At 44.5% G+C, this 15,224-nt stretch overlaps 1 protein-coding gene and 1 long non-coding RNA gene across 2 annotated transcripts in view; one reads left to right on the plus strand and one right to left on the minus strand.

Moving 5' to 3' along the window:
- The window catches only part of LOC138261068 (mucin-2-like), a 162,478-nt gene that overhangs the window by 89,170 nt on the left and 58,084 nt on the right, over window positions 1-15,224 (plus strand). Inside the window, exon 8 of the mRNA XM_069209688.1 lies at window positions 615-854. Coding sequence (XP_069065789.1) covers window positions 615-854 — 240 coding nt within the window. The remainder of the gene's footprint in view (window positions 1-614; window positions 855-15,224) is intronic.
- The window catches only part of LOC138261070 (uncharacterized), a 78,916-nt gene that overhangs the window by 49,223 nt on the left and 14,469 nt on the right, over window positions 1-15,224 (minus strand). The window lies entirely within an intron of this gene.

The following is a 15,224-nucleotide window of genomic DNA, read 5'->3' on the forward strand; positions in this document are numbered from 1 at the left end:
AAAAAACAAAAAAAGACAATGACTGAAAGCAAACATATTTTTTGGGTATCAAAAAACACATATTGTCATCCTAGATCTTGGCATTGAAGTGGATTAATTTGTGTGTGGCAATGTTCTCCTTGTTACAGAGCAGAATGCCCTCACTGACAGTCAGGTTAGCTAAAGGCTACAGTGGTCTGACTGTCTGCCCCTGCTGTATGCCGTAGCTGACCGAAGAAATATTTGATTAACACAAGTTATCGCTGGATTAGGAGGGCTGCTAAAAGCCCCTCTATGCAAAAGTATTATATATATAATTTAAATACAATTAAAACATTATGGCTAGAGCTAAAAAACAACCAATTAGCAGGTACGTAAAGGCCAGCCAGGAAGTCCCTTATATCCCACTTGCAAGGACTGAATATTCAGGGGTTTCTTTGGAAACTGAACCCTCCCTTTGACTCCATCTCTCCTTTCTGCCCCCCACCCAGCTCCCTCCTACCACTTGAACTGGAATCTTACCAAGAAATGTAAATTATTGGATTCTGAGGGTACACTAGATATGGCAAACATTACTGTGCGGACTTTGAGGCATTTGAGGCACAAGCATTACAAAATAACCTTTTGCTTTCCAGCTACAGGCGATTCAGTCGTTTCGATGACATCTCCACCCGCTACTGGTCTCACTCGCAGTCCCAGTCCTGGCTTGGCGCCTCCATCAGCTCCTTGGACAATCTGGCCTACAGTCATTCTGAAGAGGTGCTGCACCTGCATGCACTGGAGAGCCGGCGGGGTAGCTCTCTCGAGGACGCAGACAACGCCGGCACCTGCAGCCCAAGGAGCACGCCTCACCGCAGGCCGGAGTGCCGACCAGGGTGAGACCTTACTCTACCTGCTTTATTGTAGATATTGACTGACTACTGGGGGTGCTGACCATGCCAGGGATGTTCCTGCATCTTCTGCAGAGAGCAGGAAGCGTATTGCTTGTCGCCATTGGGTAGTGTCCACTCCATAGAGCGGTCTCCGGTGCACACGTCATGAGATCAAGGTAAATTTTACTTCTAGGTAAAATATTTAGTTGAATTTTCATGTTAGTCTCATGCCTTCAAGATCTCATCTTCCTGGCCATAAAGATGGATTAGGCCTAATTCTCGAGTTCCCATCACAATAATAAAACAACATAACATTCTCACAATACTCTATAGTGTTGTTGGACACTCTCTGCATGAATTTCCTGCATTCATTCCTAATTGGAACCCACTGCTTTTCAGGTTTTTAAACTACCAGTCAGGCCTTTAACTACACCTAACATTTCAGAAACAAGCTAGATCCTTGCACTATTTTCCTCTTGGTGTCCCACTAAGCCACAAAATGCTATTGGAGTAAGTTACTTTGAACTCAATGCAGAACACTAGCATCTCACCCAAACTCATTCCAGGGACACCAAATTCAAAACACAACTCACATCCAAACCGGTTCACTAACCTGGAATGAACCAGGCTGCCACACTTTTGGGTACCACGGTGAACCGTCCATATTAGGCCATCTGGGGCTAAGAAGCTACTCTAACTGGGGTGCCAAGTTCAAAGAACAATTAAGTCAAATAAAATATATGATCAAAGTGGGGGGCACCGACTGCATTCTTTACCTAGGACTCCACCTCTTGAGAGCTAGTGTAGGGCCACCCCTATTCACACCCACTTACTTCAAAACATTTCACAACATTTCCTCTTAGTAGGCGACTGCTGGTTTGACCCACCACTGGTGTTCAGTTTGATCTTCCTAAAGTTTACACCTTCCTCCGGTGGCCCAAGTTTGTTTATTTTCTCTAAATCTACTTCTCTTGAGTTCTCCAGAATAACTCATACAAGCAGGAAACTGTGTTGTTGGTAGCGATATAAGCAATATTTCTACTGGCTCTTTTCCCCTTTTTCTCATTTGATGAGGGTTCGAGCTTCTGTAAACAGGCTGGCATCCACTTGACTATCTCCTGACAATTTATTTTCCACTTTATGGACATGAAAAGCACCTCTCTGGAGCACCGGTGCCCTTGAATTGATCAACAATAAAAATAGTCCTCCAAAAACTATAACATTTCATTAACACAAGGATGATCAAAAACGCATGCCTCCGATACATGTCTATCTATCTATCTATCTATCTAGCCATCCATCCACTCCCTCTCTTTTTCATCGCTAGCTCTTCTAGCTTACGGCTCCCCTGCTCCTCCTGAACTAAGAAGCTCCAACTTCTTTTGCACCAATTGACCTGGTTGAGTCTTTATTTAATCTTTACGAGGAAGAGCACTTACCCTACACCTCTCCTCCTTCAACTTCAACTTTGTCTGTTTACCAGCATCCACTCTCCTTCTTATACACATCCTTTATCCCCTACTGTCCACATCCACTTCTAATGACTTTTCCTCTCACCTGTTCTTTTGTTTTCCCACCCCTTCAATGGACTACCTGCTGATCAATGCATGGTTCATGAACAAGAACCAATAAATCATTTGGACCTTTTATCAGACTTAAAATCAGTCCTCCTTTTCAGAATTTAGCTCAGAGATGGCAGGTCACCTGTAGCCCAAAATGCAATCCCACTAGGATACCGAATCCTTATAGGTGTATCTTCCATGGGAAGGCAGAAGGAGGCTTATTTGTGATCTTCCACAAAAAAACACACTACAAACCTCCAACATTAACGACTTAGGGCCTGATTTATTGATTTATATGTTGCAGGAAGGGAACTTTATTGCAGCGGCGACAAAATTCCCTTCCCGCCAACATAGTGGTCCAGTCGCCTAATCTATATGTGGGCAGACCTACAGATTAGCCACAGCGGAGACTACTCCATCTCTGTCATGACCAAACTTCCTCAGCAGCCCCAGGGAGCAGGGGCCATCGGACAAATAGCCACATGTCCACCCACCCAGTTTAGATGAGCAGACATGTAAGCATTTTTCCCCTGTCTTTCACCATCAGGCAAAACTGGGACAATGGTTCCTGACATTACCTTTATAAATGACCGCCTACTTGGCAGTCATTTATAAATTAGGCATGCAGCCCCTCCCTTATGGGGACGGAGTAATTTACTCCATCCCCATGACATAATGACAGGTCGTCCACCCTGATACAAATCAGGGCCATAGTCTTGTCTGACTGAACAATCATGCTGGTCCTCTAAACCCACGCGCCTACCTTTTCATGTGTGTTACTTCTTATTTACTAAGCACCACTGTTGAACAATGGAGCTTCCACAGAGGCCCTCCTGGGCTCTGTCTACAGCACTTCTCTAAATCATGCCAACCTCTGCATCCCAAGAGGCTTTACCATCTGATTCGCCAAAACTTCCTGCCCAGAGTCAAAAACCACCGCAACAATCTTATAAACTCCAAAGTGCTTTAATCTAATCGGTTGGATACACATAGAGTGAAACACACAGTCAATATAATCTTCACTCAGCCTGCCCTCAGCACAATCGAGGGGACAAACCTGCCTTCTGGAGTGACCTTCTCCTAATCTCTTTCATGCTAAAACATCCTTCTTAACCCAATGCTACCACAACGCTGATGTGAACCACTTAAACACACTGGATCATACGAAATGTCTCTAAACTAAACCTCCCCCTTCTCAGTGCTAGCAACATTCTAACAAATAGAAGTTGTCAAACAGCTGTACAACTAGCTCTCCAAAGCCTTTGATAAAGGAGTTCTAAAAAAAACAAAATAATGTACAAACCCTTAACAAATCAAAAACGCAGTGTACTATCAAAGTATTAAAGAAGGCAAGATCAAAAGTGGCCGCTTGCTAAGGCCTGTGAAAGAAATTCAGATGTGCACTTAATGAAACCGACTTCTAGAAACTCACCAGGGTCTAGGATGTCTCTATCAAGAAAGCAAAAACGCTTCACCACTGAGAAAGGATCCTTTTGCAAGTGGGCTTCTCAGAGAACTCCTGAAGAGCTGTGAGAAAACCAGCAACAGTACACAACCACAAACGTTCCTCAGTCTCAAAGCTTCTCAAACTCAATTCTAGACAACGTTGTGGCTGCAGCTAAGATGCTAGAGCTTCATCTCACCAACAAGTCACGAAACCTGCAGCCATCAGAAGCCTAGATGAAAAGTACTATAAAAGCCAACTGAGATTTGACACTCACTTCTTTCATTAAACTCTGTCTTGGATTCTACAAGCTGGTCAAGCCTAGTTATCGTTCAGACCTGTGCCTGCTTCAAACCTTCTAGAATATCCCCCTATGCGGGCGCATTGATGTGCATTTTCAACACAATCCTGCTAATCAAAAGTCAATCTATCCTGCATAAGACCACTTATCAAGAACAACCTCACTCTTGCAGATATGGCCAGATACAGACCTAAATCGAATGGATCTTTCCATGGAAACGTTAAAAAAAAAAGCAGTATTCACTCTAAATATTATTTCTTGCAGAAAAACCTGCTATGAAGATCAACAAACTGGCACTCCCACAGGAGAGGCACAGAAGATGCACTGACTTCCATCTGAGACTCTCTGAAGGCAACAGGAGAATTAAATGACATCACTATACTACTTCAACAGATCCTATCAGCTGTGCAAGACACAGCTCCACACCAAACCCTTACATCCTAAACTGGAAAATGCAAAAGAGATGAACAGGCCAGAACTAGACCAATTACTCTGAATTGTAGACCAATTAATTTTGCTTAACCACCTTACTTTTAACTTATCAAGAACAGAGATTATAACATGCCGAGGTTGGAAGAGCTAACATCCCTCGCCAGTCTGGCCCTAGGAACTTGGAACACCAAAAGCAACATCAACAGAAGTAAGGAACCTGGGAGAAACCCAGTATTTCAGCCACAAGACATGCCTTCCATGATTAAGATGAACCGAGATTCCCCCAGAAACTCTTGTCGATCACATCCATCGTTCTATTACATTTAGCAGACGGCTTTACTCAGATGATTGTGATGACTAAAGAGAAGATAGAACGCTGTAGCCACTAGTGAAACAACTTCTACACGTTCATCTTTGTATCCACATTACACCAGATATACAAGCGCTTCATTGGCTACCCATCATAGATGTCCAACTTTTCATGCCGTGCCCATTACCAACAGGGGCTATCAATGGCAAAGGCTCAGCGTTCATCCAAGTAAAACTCAAACTCTGTTCACAAAACCACGTGTAATTCAGGATGACTCTGAAGAGCTGCCTTTTCTCAAGGTAATGACTCAATGACTAGACAAGACAATCTCTGTAGTAACCTGTGTGGTCACATTCCCTGTATGTCTGAGCTCCTTTCTGGAATGAGGATAGTAAATTATATATATCGGCTTGTGGTCTTGAGCAGAAGATTTGCGATGGGGACTGTTTGAAGGATGGAGCCCTGACAGTACTTCAGGTGTACTTGATCTATGGCAGCTTGTGCAACATCCCTTCCAGCATAAAGAAGAATTAATTCTACTATTATTATTCCATTATTTAAGTGACTTAAGCCTGATCAGAAAGTAAATGTATCCTTGGACTGCCAGTGTTCTGTGGAAACAGCACCATTGGCGTGAAGTCTAACTTGCCATACTGCCAGGAACAAGAGATCCTCCGTTGAGGGCCACATGCCATGCTTTCACCAGAGGGACCCCTCCCTCCCAATCATCCTTCGAACGCTCGCCTCCAACTCTGGGACCAACCCCTCAGAACACACAAACTTCGCCAGGTCCTCCAAAAGTAGCTGGAAGGTGTCCTTGTGCTACGAGTGTGACCGGTACCCAACTCATCATTTCCCAATGGCTAAAGTCACAAATCGTTCTTCCATCAGTGAGTGTGTCTTATAATTCAAGGGTAAGCTATCACCCCAAGGCCCATATTTATACTTTTTTTAGCGCCGCATTTGCGCCGCTTTTAACTTACAAAATACAATTGTATTTTGTAAGTTTGCGCCGCTTTTGCGTCAAAAAATGACGCAAATGCGGCGCTAAAAAAGTATAAATATGGGCCCAAATGTTCACAGTTTGAATGAACATACAATAAGGCACAATAAACCTTTGTTTAAAGGTTATATGAGAAGGGGCCCTTGCGCCCACTGCCTGCCACTTTTAACGACGCTCCAGTGGCACAATGCACTGCACCATATTAACAAGGTTAATTTTTTAACAAGCCACTTTTTGTGGCTTAACGCCGCCTTGTAAATATGGCCCCCTTACACGCATCACTTAGCATGAAAGGGCGTGCAATGGGTGTAGCTGTGGCCGTTCCACCGCGACACCCATTGCATTTTGACACTGCCCTAGATTTACGATAAATCGTAAACCTGAGGCAGCGCCAACAACTAATGCCTCCCCAGGGCTGGCATAGAGCAACTAGGAGAAATACTTCTATTTCTCTTCGTTTTTACTTTTTCTTTGTGCTGCATTCTGCAGCACACATAGGAAGAACAAAACGCCATGAATGATTGTTTATGTGCAGGAAGGGATCCTTCCTGCACATTGACAATCATTCCCTGCCACGTAGGCACCCTTGCAATATGGTGTAAGGGTGCCTTTGTTGGCGCTAGGCAGCTAACTATAGTGCCAGCACTAAGGGAAACACAGGGGTACACCGTATTTTCATAAGTATGTCTCATTCCTGCATTTCTGAAGTGACGCAACACTGTGATGCCAATGTTGGTGCCGCGCTGCTCCACTTTCATGTAAATGAGGCCCTTGCTGTGTTCTAGGTCCAGCTCATCAGAGCAGCGGTCATTTGACATTTTGTGATCACAGGTTTTAAGGTTCACCTACATGTGAAACTTCTCTACAGGCTTTTGATTTGGCGGGTGCTGAGTGCATCTGCTGTGTGCTTGTCACACAGACTACGATCAATACAGTTGGCCTGAGTTAGTCATGGAAGAAAGCCATTGGTTCAATGGGAAAGGTTATATCAGCTCACCTACTTTCGAGCTGTATATGATGCAAAGATGTGAAAAAGGCAGGAAGGCTGGCTTATTTATTGTAAAAAAAAGTATATGTTAAAGCCAATAGGCCTTTAAGTGGGGATTTTTATTGCACTGTTCTAAAGTCTCTGGACAGGCATTTTGTTACACTGTATCTCACAGATTGCGGTAGTATGCAGGGGTCTTTGTGTTTGTTACCTCCTTTGACAGAACCTGGGGATAGAAGATTTGCACTGTGATACTCCTTGTTAGACCCACTCATGATGAATTACATATTGTTTTGCCAAGTATAGTTTTGTACATAAAGGTGATTTTATGACTCTACACCTGATCGCTGTCTTGTGGGAAAATACAGTAGGTGCAAGTTTGTTATTTGCATAAGCAAATGATAGATCAGGGGTGGCTCCTCCGCTTTGGTGGAGGAGCGTCGTCCCTCGCCAACAGCAGCACATGCAAACCCTTTAATACAAAATGATAATAAACTAAGTTTATTAACGTTTTGTATTTGAAGGGGCGGGGCCACGGACTGTGACATGCACTGAGGGGAGTGCATGTGTGTTTGGCCGGCCACCAAACACACATGCGCAGTGTGTTCTATCCAGCCCAGCACTGTGTTGCCGGACTTGATAGAGCAGGCACAGGTTCCCAGTCTGCCTGGGAGTGCCATGGCTGGGTGCTCCTATTGGCCACAGGGCAGGCTGGGAGCCTGTTCCTGCAGTGGACGGCAGAGGAGCAGAGCAGCGTGGCGCAGGGCAGAATTAAGGTACGTTTTTTATTTATTTTTATTTTATATATATATGTTCGATGGCATGTGTAGCTGCAGATACACATGCTGTGCACATCCCGCCATCTGGTGTTGGGCTCGGAGTGTTACAAGTTGTTTTTCTTCGAAGAAGTCTTTTCGAGTCACGAGATCGAGGGACTCTTCCCATTTCGGCTCCATTGCGCATGGGTGTCGACTCCATCTTAGATTGTTTTTTTTCCGCCATCGGGTTCGGACGTGTTCCTTTTCGCTCCGGGTTTCGGTTCGGAAAGTTAGTTAGAATCTCGGAAAAATCGTTGGTATTGTTTGCGTTCGGTATCGGGTTAGTTATAACAGATCAACACCGACTTTTGAAAAGCTCCGGTGGCCCTTCGGGGTTTTTTCGATCCCCCGTCGGGGCCTGGTCGGCCCAGCCACGTGTCTCTTCAAGGCTGATGGAACGGACCCCATTCCGCTTCTGCCCAAAATGCCATAACCAAGTATCCATATACAGATCAGCATCTGGTCTGTAACTTGTGTTTGTCGCCAGAACACAAGGAAGATACTTGTGAAGCCTGTCGAGCGTTTCGGTCCAGGAAGACACTAAGAGACCGAAGAGCAAGAAGACTGCAAATGGCGTCGGCGCCGACAGGACAAGGGCGTTTCGAGGAGGAAGAAGAAACCTTCTCCATCCAGGAATCGGACTCGGATGAGATCGATCCCGAAGAAACGCCGAAAACCGTGAGTAAGACGTCGAAACATAAAACTCACGAGAAGACCACAAAAGCCCAGGGGACGCCACCGCCAACAGGCCATGGCTTAACCCGAACAATAGGTGACCGATCATCGGCACCGAAAAAGGGCACGCTTGTGTCGAAGTCATCCGACTCCGGTCGAGATACCGCCACACAGCAATCTCGGGCCCGAGATAGCGGGTCCGAGCAAGTTCGGCACCGTGACAGTGGCACTGAAATGAATCGGCACCGAGAGACAACGACGCCGAAAATAAAAAAGGTTTCGTCTGAACCTAAAAAAGTAGCCGAAAAGGTTTCGATACCGAAACATCCGGCCTCGGAACCGAAATCAAGTTCCTACACAGAGGAACAAGGACTGTCCTCACAAATGAAAATACATAGATTTGGACAGGAATTGGAGACAATAGAGCCAGACTACACCCAAAGAAGGATCCACATCCAAAAAGAAACAGGGAAGATCAGCACTCTCCCTCCTATTAGAATGAAACGCAAACTTGGCTTCCAGGAGAAAGACAAGCAGCCACAGGAAAAGGTGGCTAAACAAGTAAGCCCGCCACCATCTCCACAACGATCGCCGCAAACATCACCGGTAGCCACTCCACCTATGATGCAATCCCCGACTCATACAGGGATGAGTCAAGATGCCCCTGATGCGTGGGACCTTTATGATGCGCCAGTGTCAGATAATAGTCCTGACTGTTATCCAGCTAGACCGTCGCCACCAGAAGATAGTACGGCCTACGCACAGGTGGTGTCGAGGGCAGCGGCATTTCATAATGTCAGCCTGCATGCAGAGCCCATTGAAGACGACTTTCTATTTAATACATTGTCGTCCACACACAGCCAGTACCAGAGTCTTCCCATGCTACCCGGAATGCTAAAACACTCCAAACAAGTGTTTGAGGAGCCTGTAAAAGGAAGGACCATTACTCCAAGAGTGGAGAAAAAATATAAACCGCCACCAACAGACCCCGTGTACATCACACAACAGCTAACACCGGACTCAGTTGTAGTAGGGGCAGCTCGCAAGAGAGCGAACTCACACACTTCAGGAGATGCGCCACCTCCAGATAAAGAAAGTCGAAAATTCGACGCAGCAGGCAAAAGGGTGGCGGCACAGGCAGCAAACCAGTGGCGTATTGCAAACTCACAGGCTTTGTTGGCCAGATACGATAGGGCTCATTGGGACGAAATGCAACACTTTATAGAACATTTGCCCAAGGAGTTCCAAAAAAGAGCACAGCAAGTAGTAGAAGAAGGACAGAGTATCTCCAACAATCAGATACGGTCAGCAATGGATGCAGCAGACACAGCTGCTAGAACTGTCAACACAGCAGTGACAATAAGGAGACATGCATGGCTGCGTACATCAGGATTTAAACCGGAAATACAGCAAGATGTGCTGAATATGCCATTTAACGGACAGCAGTTGTTTGGGCCGGAGGTGGACACTGCTATCGAAAAACTTAAGAAAGACACTGATACGGCCAAAGCCATGGGTGCACTCTACTCCCCACAGAGCAGAGGCACATTTCAAAAAACACCGTTTCGAGGGGGGTTTCGAGGGCAAAGCACAGAACCCACGACCTCACAAACAAGGCCCACTTATCAGAGCCAATATCTGCGGGAAAGTTTTCAGGGACAATATAGAGGGGGACAGTTCCCAAAAAGTAGAGGGAAGTTCCAAAGCCCCAAAACTCCTCAAAACAAGCAGTGACTTCCAAGTCACACATCCCCCACACATAACACCTGTGGGGGGGAGACTAAGCAAATTTTACAAACATTGGGAGGAGATAACAACAGACACTTGGGTACTGGCAATTATCCAGCATGGTTATTGCATAGAATTTCTCAAATTCCCTCCAAACGTCCCACCAAAAACACACAATATGTCAAAACAACATATAGATCTTCTAGGACTAGAAGTTCAGGCATTGCTACAGAAAGAAGCAATAGAATTAGTACCAAACCAACAGAAAGGAACAGGAGTTTACTCTCTGTATTTCTCATACCCAAAAAAGACAAGAGTCTGAGACCTATATTAGATCTCAGAACATTAAATACCTACATCAAATCAGATCACTTTCACATGGTGACATTACAGGACGTAATCCCACTGCTCAAACAACAAGACTACATGACAACACTAGACCTAAAGGATGCATATTTCCATATACCGATACATCCTTCACACAGAAAGTACTTAAGGTTTGTATTCCAAGGGGTACATTACCAATTCAAGGTGTTGCCATTCGGAATAACAACTGCGCCAAGAATTTTTACAAAGTGCCTGGCAGTCGTAGCTGCACATATCAGAAGGCAGCAAATACACGTGTTCCCGTACCTAGACGATTGGTTAATCAAAACCAACACGCTAGAACGGTGTTCACAACACACAAAGTACGTCCTAGAAACCCTCCACAAACTAGGTTTCTCAATCAACTACACAAAGTCACACCTTCTGCCGTGTCAGACACAGCAATACTTAGGGGCGACAATCAACACAGCAAAAGGGATTGCCACTCCAAGTCCACAAAGGGTTCAGGCATTTCACAATGTAATACAGGCCATATATCCAAAACAAAAAATACAAGTCAAAATGGTGATGAAACTCCTAGGCATGATGTCCTCATGCATAGCCATTGTCCCAAACGCAAGGTTGCACATGCGGCCCTTACAACAGTGCCTAGCATCACAATGGTCACAGGCACAGGGTCAACTTCTAGATCTGGTGTTGGTAGACCGCCAAACATACACCTCGCTTCAATGGTGGAACAGTATAAATTTAAACCAAGGGCGGCCTTTCCAAGACCCAGTGCCACAATATGTAATAACCACAGATGCCTCAATGATAGGGTTGGGAGCACACCTCAATCAACACAGCATCCAAGGACAATGGGATAGTCAGCAAAAACAGTTTCACATAAATCACTTAGAACTATTGGCAGTATTTCTAGCGCTGAAAGCATTTCAACCCATAATAAGCCACAAACACATTCTTGTCAAAACAGACAACATGACAACAATGTATTACCTAAACAAACAGGGAAGGACACACTCTACACAGTTGTGTTTCCTGGCACAGAGAATATGGCCTTGGGTGATTCACAACCACATTCGCCTAATAGCACAATTTAGTCCAGGAATTCAGAATCAGTTAGCAGACAATCTCTCTCGGGATCACCAACATATCCACGAATGGGAGATTCACCCCCAAATACTGAACACTTACTTCCAGAGTTGGGGAACACCACAAATAGATCTATTTGCAACAAAGGAAAACGCAAAATGCCGAAACTTCGCATCCAGATACCCACAACATCAGTCTCAGGGCAATGCGTTATGGATGAGTTGGTCAGGGATATTTGCTTACGCTTTTCCCCCTCTCCCACTCCTTCCATATCTGATAAACAAGTTGAGTCAAAAAAAACTCATACTAATAGCGCCAACATGGGCAAGACAACCTTGGTACACAACACTACTAGACCTCTCAGTAGTGCCTCATGTCAAACTACCAAACAGACCAGATCTGTTAACGCAACACAAACAACAGATCAGACACCCAAATCCAGCATCGCTGAATCTAGCAATTTGGCTCCTGAAGTCCTAGAGTTCGGACACTTAGACCTTACACAGGAATGTATGGAGGTCATAAAACAAGCTAGGAAACCTACCACTAGACATTGCTATGCAAATAAGTGGAAAAGATTTGTTTATTACTGCCATAATAATCAAATTCAACCCTTACACGCATCTGCCAAAGATATCGTAAAATACTTACTACATTTACAAAAGTCAAAGCTAGCTTTTTCTTCCATTAAGATACATCTTACCGCAATTTCAGCTTACCTGCAAATTACGCACTCAACTTCACTGTTTAGGATACCAGTCATAAAAGCGTTTATGGAAGGCCTAAAGAGAATTATACCACCAAGAACACCACCAGTTCCTTCATGGAACCTCAACATTGTCTTAACACGACTCATGGGTCCACCTTTTGAGCCCATGCACTCTTGTGAAATGCAATACTTAACATGGAAAGTTGCATTTTTAATTGCCATCACATCTTTAAGAAGAGTAAGTGAGATTCAAGCATTTACCATACAAGAACCATTTATTCAAATACACAAGCATAAAGTAGTTCTACGGACAAATCCTACATTTTTACCAAAAGTCATATCACCGTTCCACTTGAATCAAACAGTAGATTTACCAGTGTTCTTCCCACAGCCAGATTCTGTAGCTGAAAGAGCACTACATACATTAGACATCAAAAGAGCGTTAATGTACTACATTGACAGAACAAAACTAATTCGAAAAACAAAACAATTATTTATTGCTTTCCAAAAACCTCATACAGGAAATCCAATTTCTAAACAAGGCATTGCTAGATGGATAGTTAAATGCATTCAAACCTGTTATCTTAAAGCAAAAAGAGAACTGCCTATTACACCAAAGGCACACTCAACCAGAAAGAAAGGTGCTACCATGGCCTTTCTAGGAAATATTCCAATGAACGAAATATGTAAGGCAGCCACATGGTCTACGCCTCATACGTTTACTAAACACTACAGTGTAGATGTGTTAACAGCACAACAAGCCACAGTAGGTCAAGCTGTACTAAGAACATTATTTCAAACTACTTCAACTCCTACAGGCTGAACCACCGCTTTTGGGGAGATAACTGCTTACTAGTCTATGCACAGCATGTGTATCTGCAGCTACACATGCCATCGAACGGAAAATGTCACTTACCCAGTGTACATCTGTTCGTGGCATTAGTCGCTGCAGATTCACATGCGCCCACCCGCCTCCCCGGGAGCCTGTAGCCGTTTAGAAGTTGATCTTGAACATTTGTAAATATATTACTTTAAACTACATTATGTACATACGTATTCACTCCATTGCATGGGCACTATTACTAGCATACACAACTCCTACCTCACCCTCTGCGGGGAAAACAATCTAAGATGGAGTCGACGCCCATGCGCAATGGAGTCGAAATGGGAGGAGTCCCTCGGTCTCGTGACTCGAAAAGACTTCTTCGAAGAAAAACAACTTGTAACACTCCGAGCCCAACACCAGATGGCGGGATGTGCACAGCATGTGAATCTGCAGCGACTAATGCCACGAACAGATGTACACTGGGTAAGTGACATTTTCCATATATATATATATTATTTTATTCCCACCCCTTTTGCCTGCCACAAGCTGCCACTGTGATAGATGCTATTGGCCTGATTTGGAAAAGCTATGTCAAACGCCATGTGCCTAACATCCTTATTATGAAAATGTACTGCAAATTCTATAGGCTAAACTTATTTATAGTGAAAACTATTTGTTAAAGGAAATAGACCTGTAAGGGTGGGTTATTGTTACAAACAGTGAATGCCGTAGAAATGTACTTTATAATACAGCATCTCACATATTACCATATTTGGCAAGGGTTTTGGTGCTGATTACCCTAGTTTTAGCTCTGAGAAACCCCGAGGGTAATAGATTTGCACTGTACTAATACGTTAGGCCCTTTTAGGAGGGGAGGGGTTGTATATTATTTTGCCACGAAGCTATGTAGGTGTGTATATTGAAAATAAATCTGGATCTGCTCCGACAATTCTGCCTGCCAGGCTTTTGCAAATCAACTAAATTCATGTCAGTCAGATTCTGCTTCCTCCAAATCTACGTCAGTGGGCCAGAACCAATCCATCTCCTGGCTCCATTACCCTGTGCCTGATGGCGTTTTGCATGTGCTCACATGTGCACCGCCCCTAAAAATGAGCATGCGGCCATGCCAAGGCTGGTGGAAGAGTCCTTTAGTTTTCCATATTCACCTTTTAGGTCCTTTTTAATTTCTTTCATTTTTTCACAAGTTCCCAGCGCCCTGCTCACTTACCGCTCATTTCATCTGCGGTGTGATGCATGCCACGCAGCCACTAGTTCTAAACCTGGCGGCCATTTTGGAATAGGTGGCCCCTTTTACTAATTTACAAAGAAACACCCCTTTTGTTTTGTTGTTGAGCTAGTTGACTCACTTTTCCTCTGTTTGTGACGTCATCCGCTGGCTCCTGTTTCCCTGACCTTTTCCAGATGCTGCCGAGATTCAAACTCTTTACACTCTGATTTTCGGCCATTTTTTCGAAAGCTGCATATTGCCTTTCTTTATTGTCTTCTTCGTGGAGACCTCAGATCCTACCAAAGGATTCCTTGTCCCTCTATGTACCAAGGTCAAGGCTGGGGCCCCTCTTGAGTTGTGCAGAGCAACCATGAAACCAAGGCCGCACTGCGCTGAAAAGGTTGTTTCGCTCTGCAGCTGGCCGGGCGCTAGAATAAATATAAAGTCATCTTGTGTTTATGAACGGAAAAGCTATCAGTCCCCGATAACCATTTTCCAAGCATTTCTCTATTATTATTTCAACGTGGTCGATCCCTGATATCCCCAGCTCCCCTCTTTGTGCAACCAGCCGTGGCGTGTAGGCCTGGGAATGGAAAAAGTAACTTTATAAAAGTTCCCATTTTCAGAACAGGCTGGGATGCGTGCCAGACAGTGCAGCCTCTCATGTCTTCCCACCACAGCCCATCACAGTGATTAGGTTCCACCAGTGCTTAATTTGTGCTTGTTGTTTCCTGTGCTGAGCACCTGCACTTATTTTTGAGGGCCGGGGCTTATGCTTCTGCCTCAAGCATTTGCTGCGAGCAAAAGACACATATGGGAAAGACGGAGGAAGAGAAAAACGAAAGAAGCTCCTCAAAGTAGAAAGCTGCAAGAGTGAGTTGAAGGGGCAGAGAGTGGCTGTAAATGGATTGAAGAGGCTCAAGATGGCTT

The sequence above is a fragment of the Pleurodeles waltl genome, chromosome 10 (genome assembly GCF_031143425.1).
Source record: "Pleurodeles waltl isolate 20211129_DDA chromosome 10, aPleWal1.hap1.20221129, whole genome shotgun sequence".
In the NCBI taxonomy this organism is placed as follows: Eukaryota; Metazoa; Chordata; class Amphibia; order Caudata; family Salamandridae; genus Pleurodeles; species Pleurodeles waltl.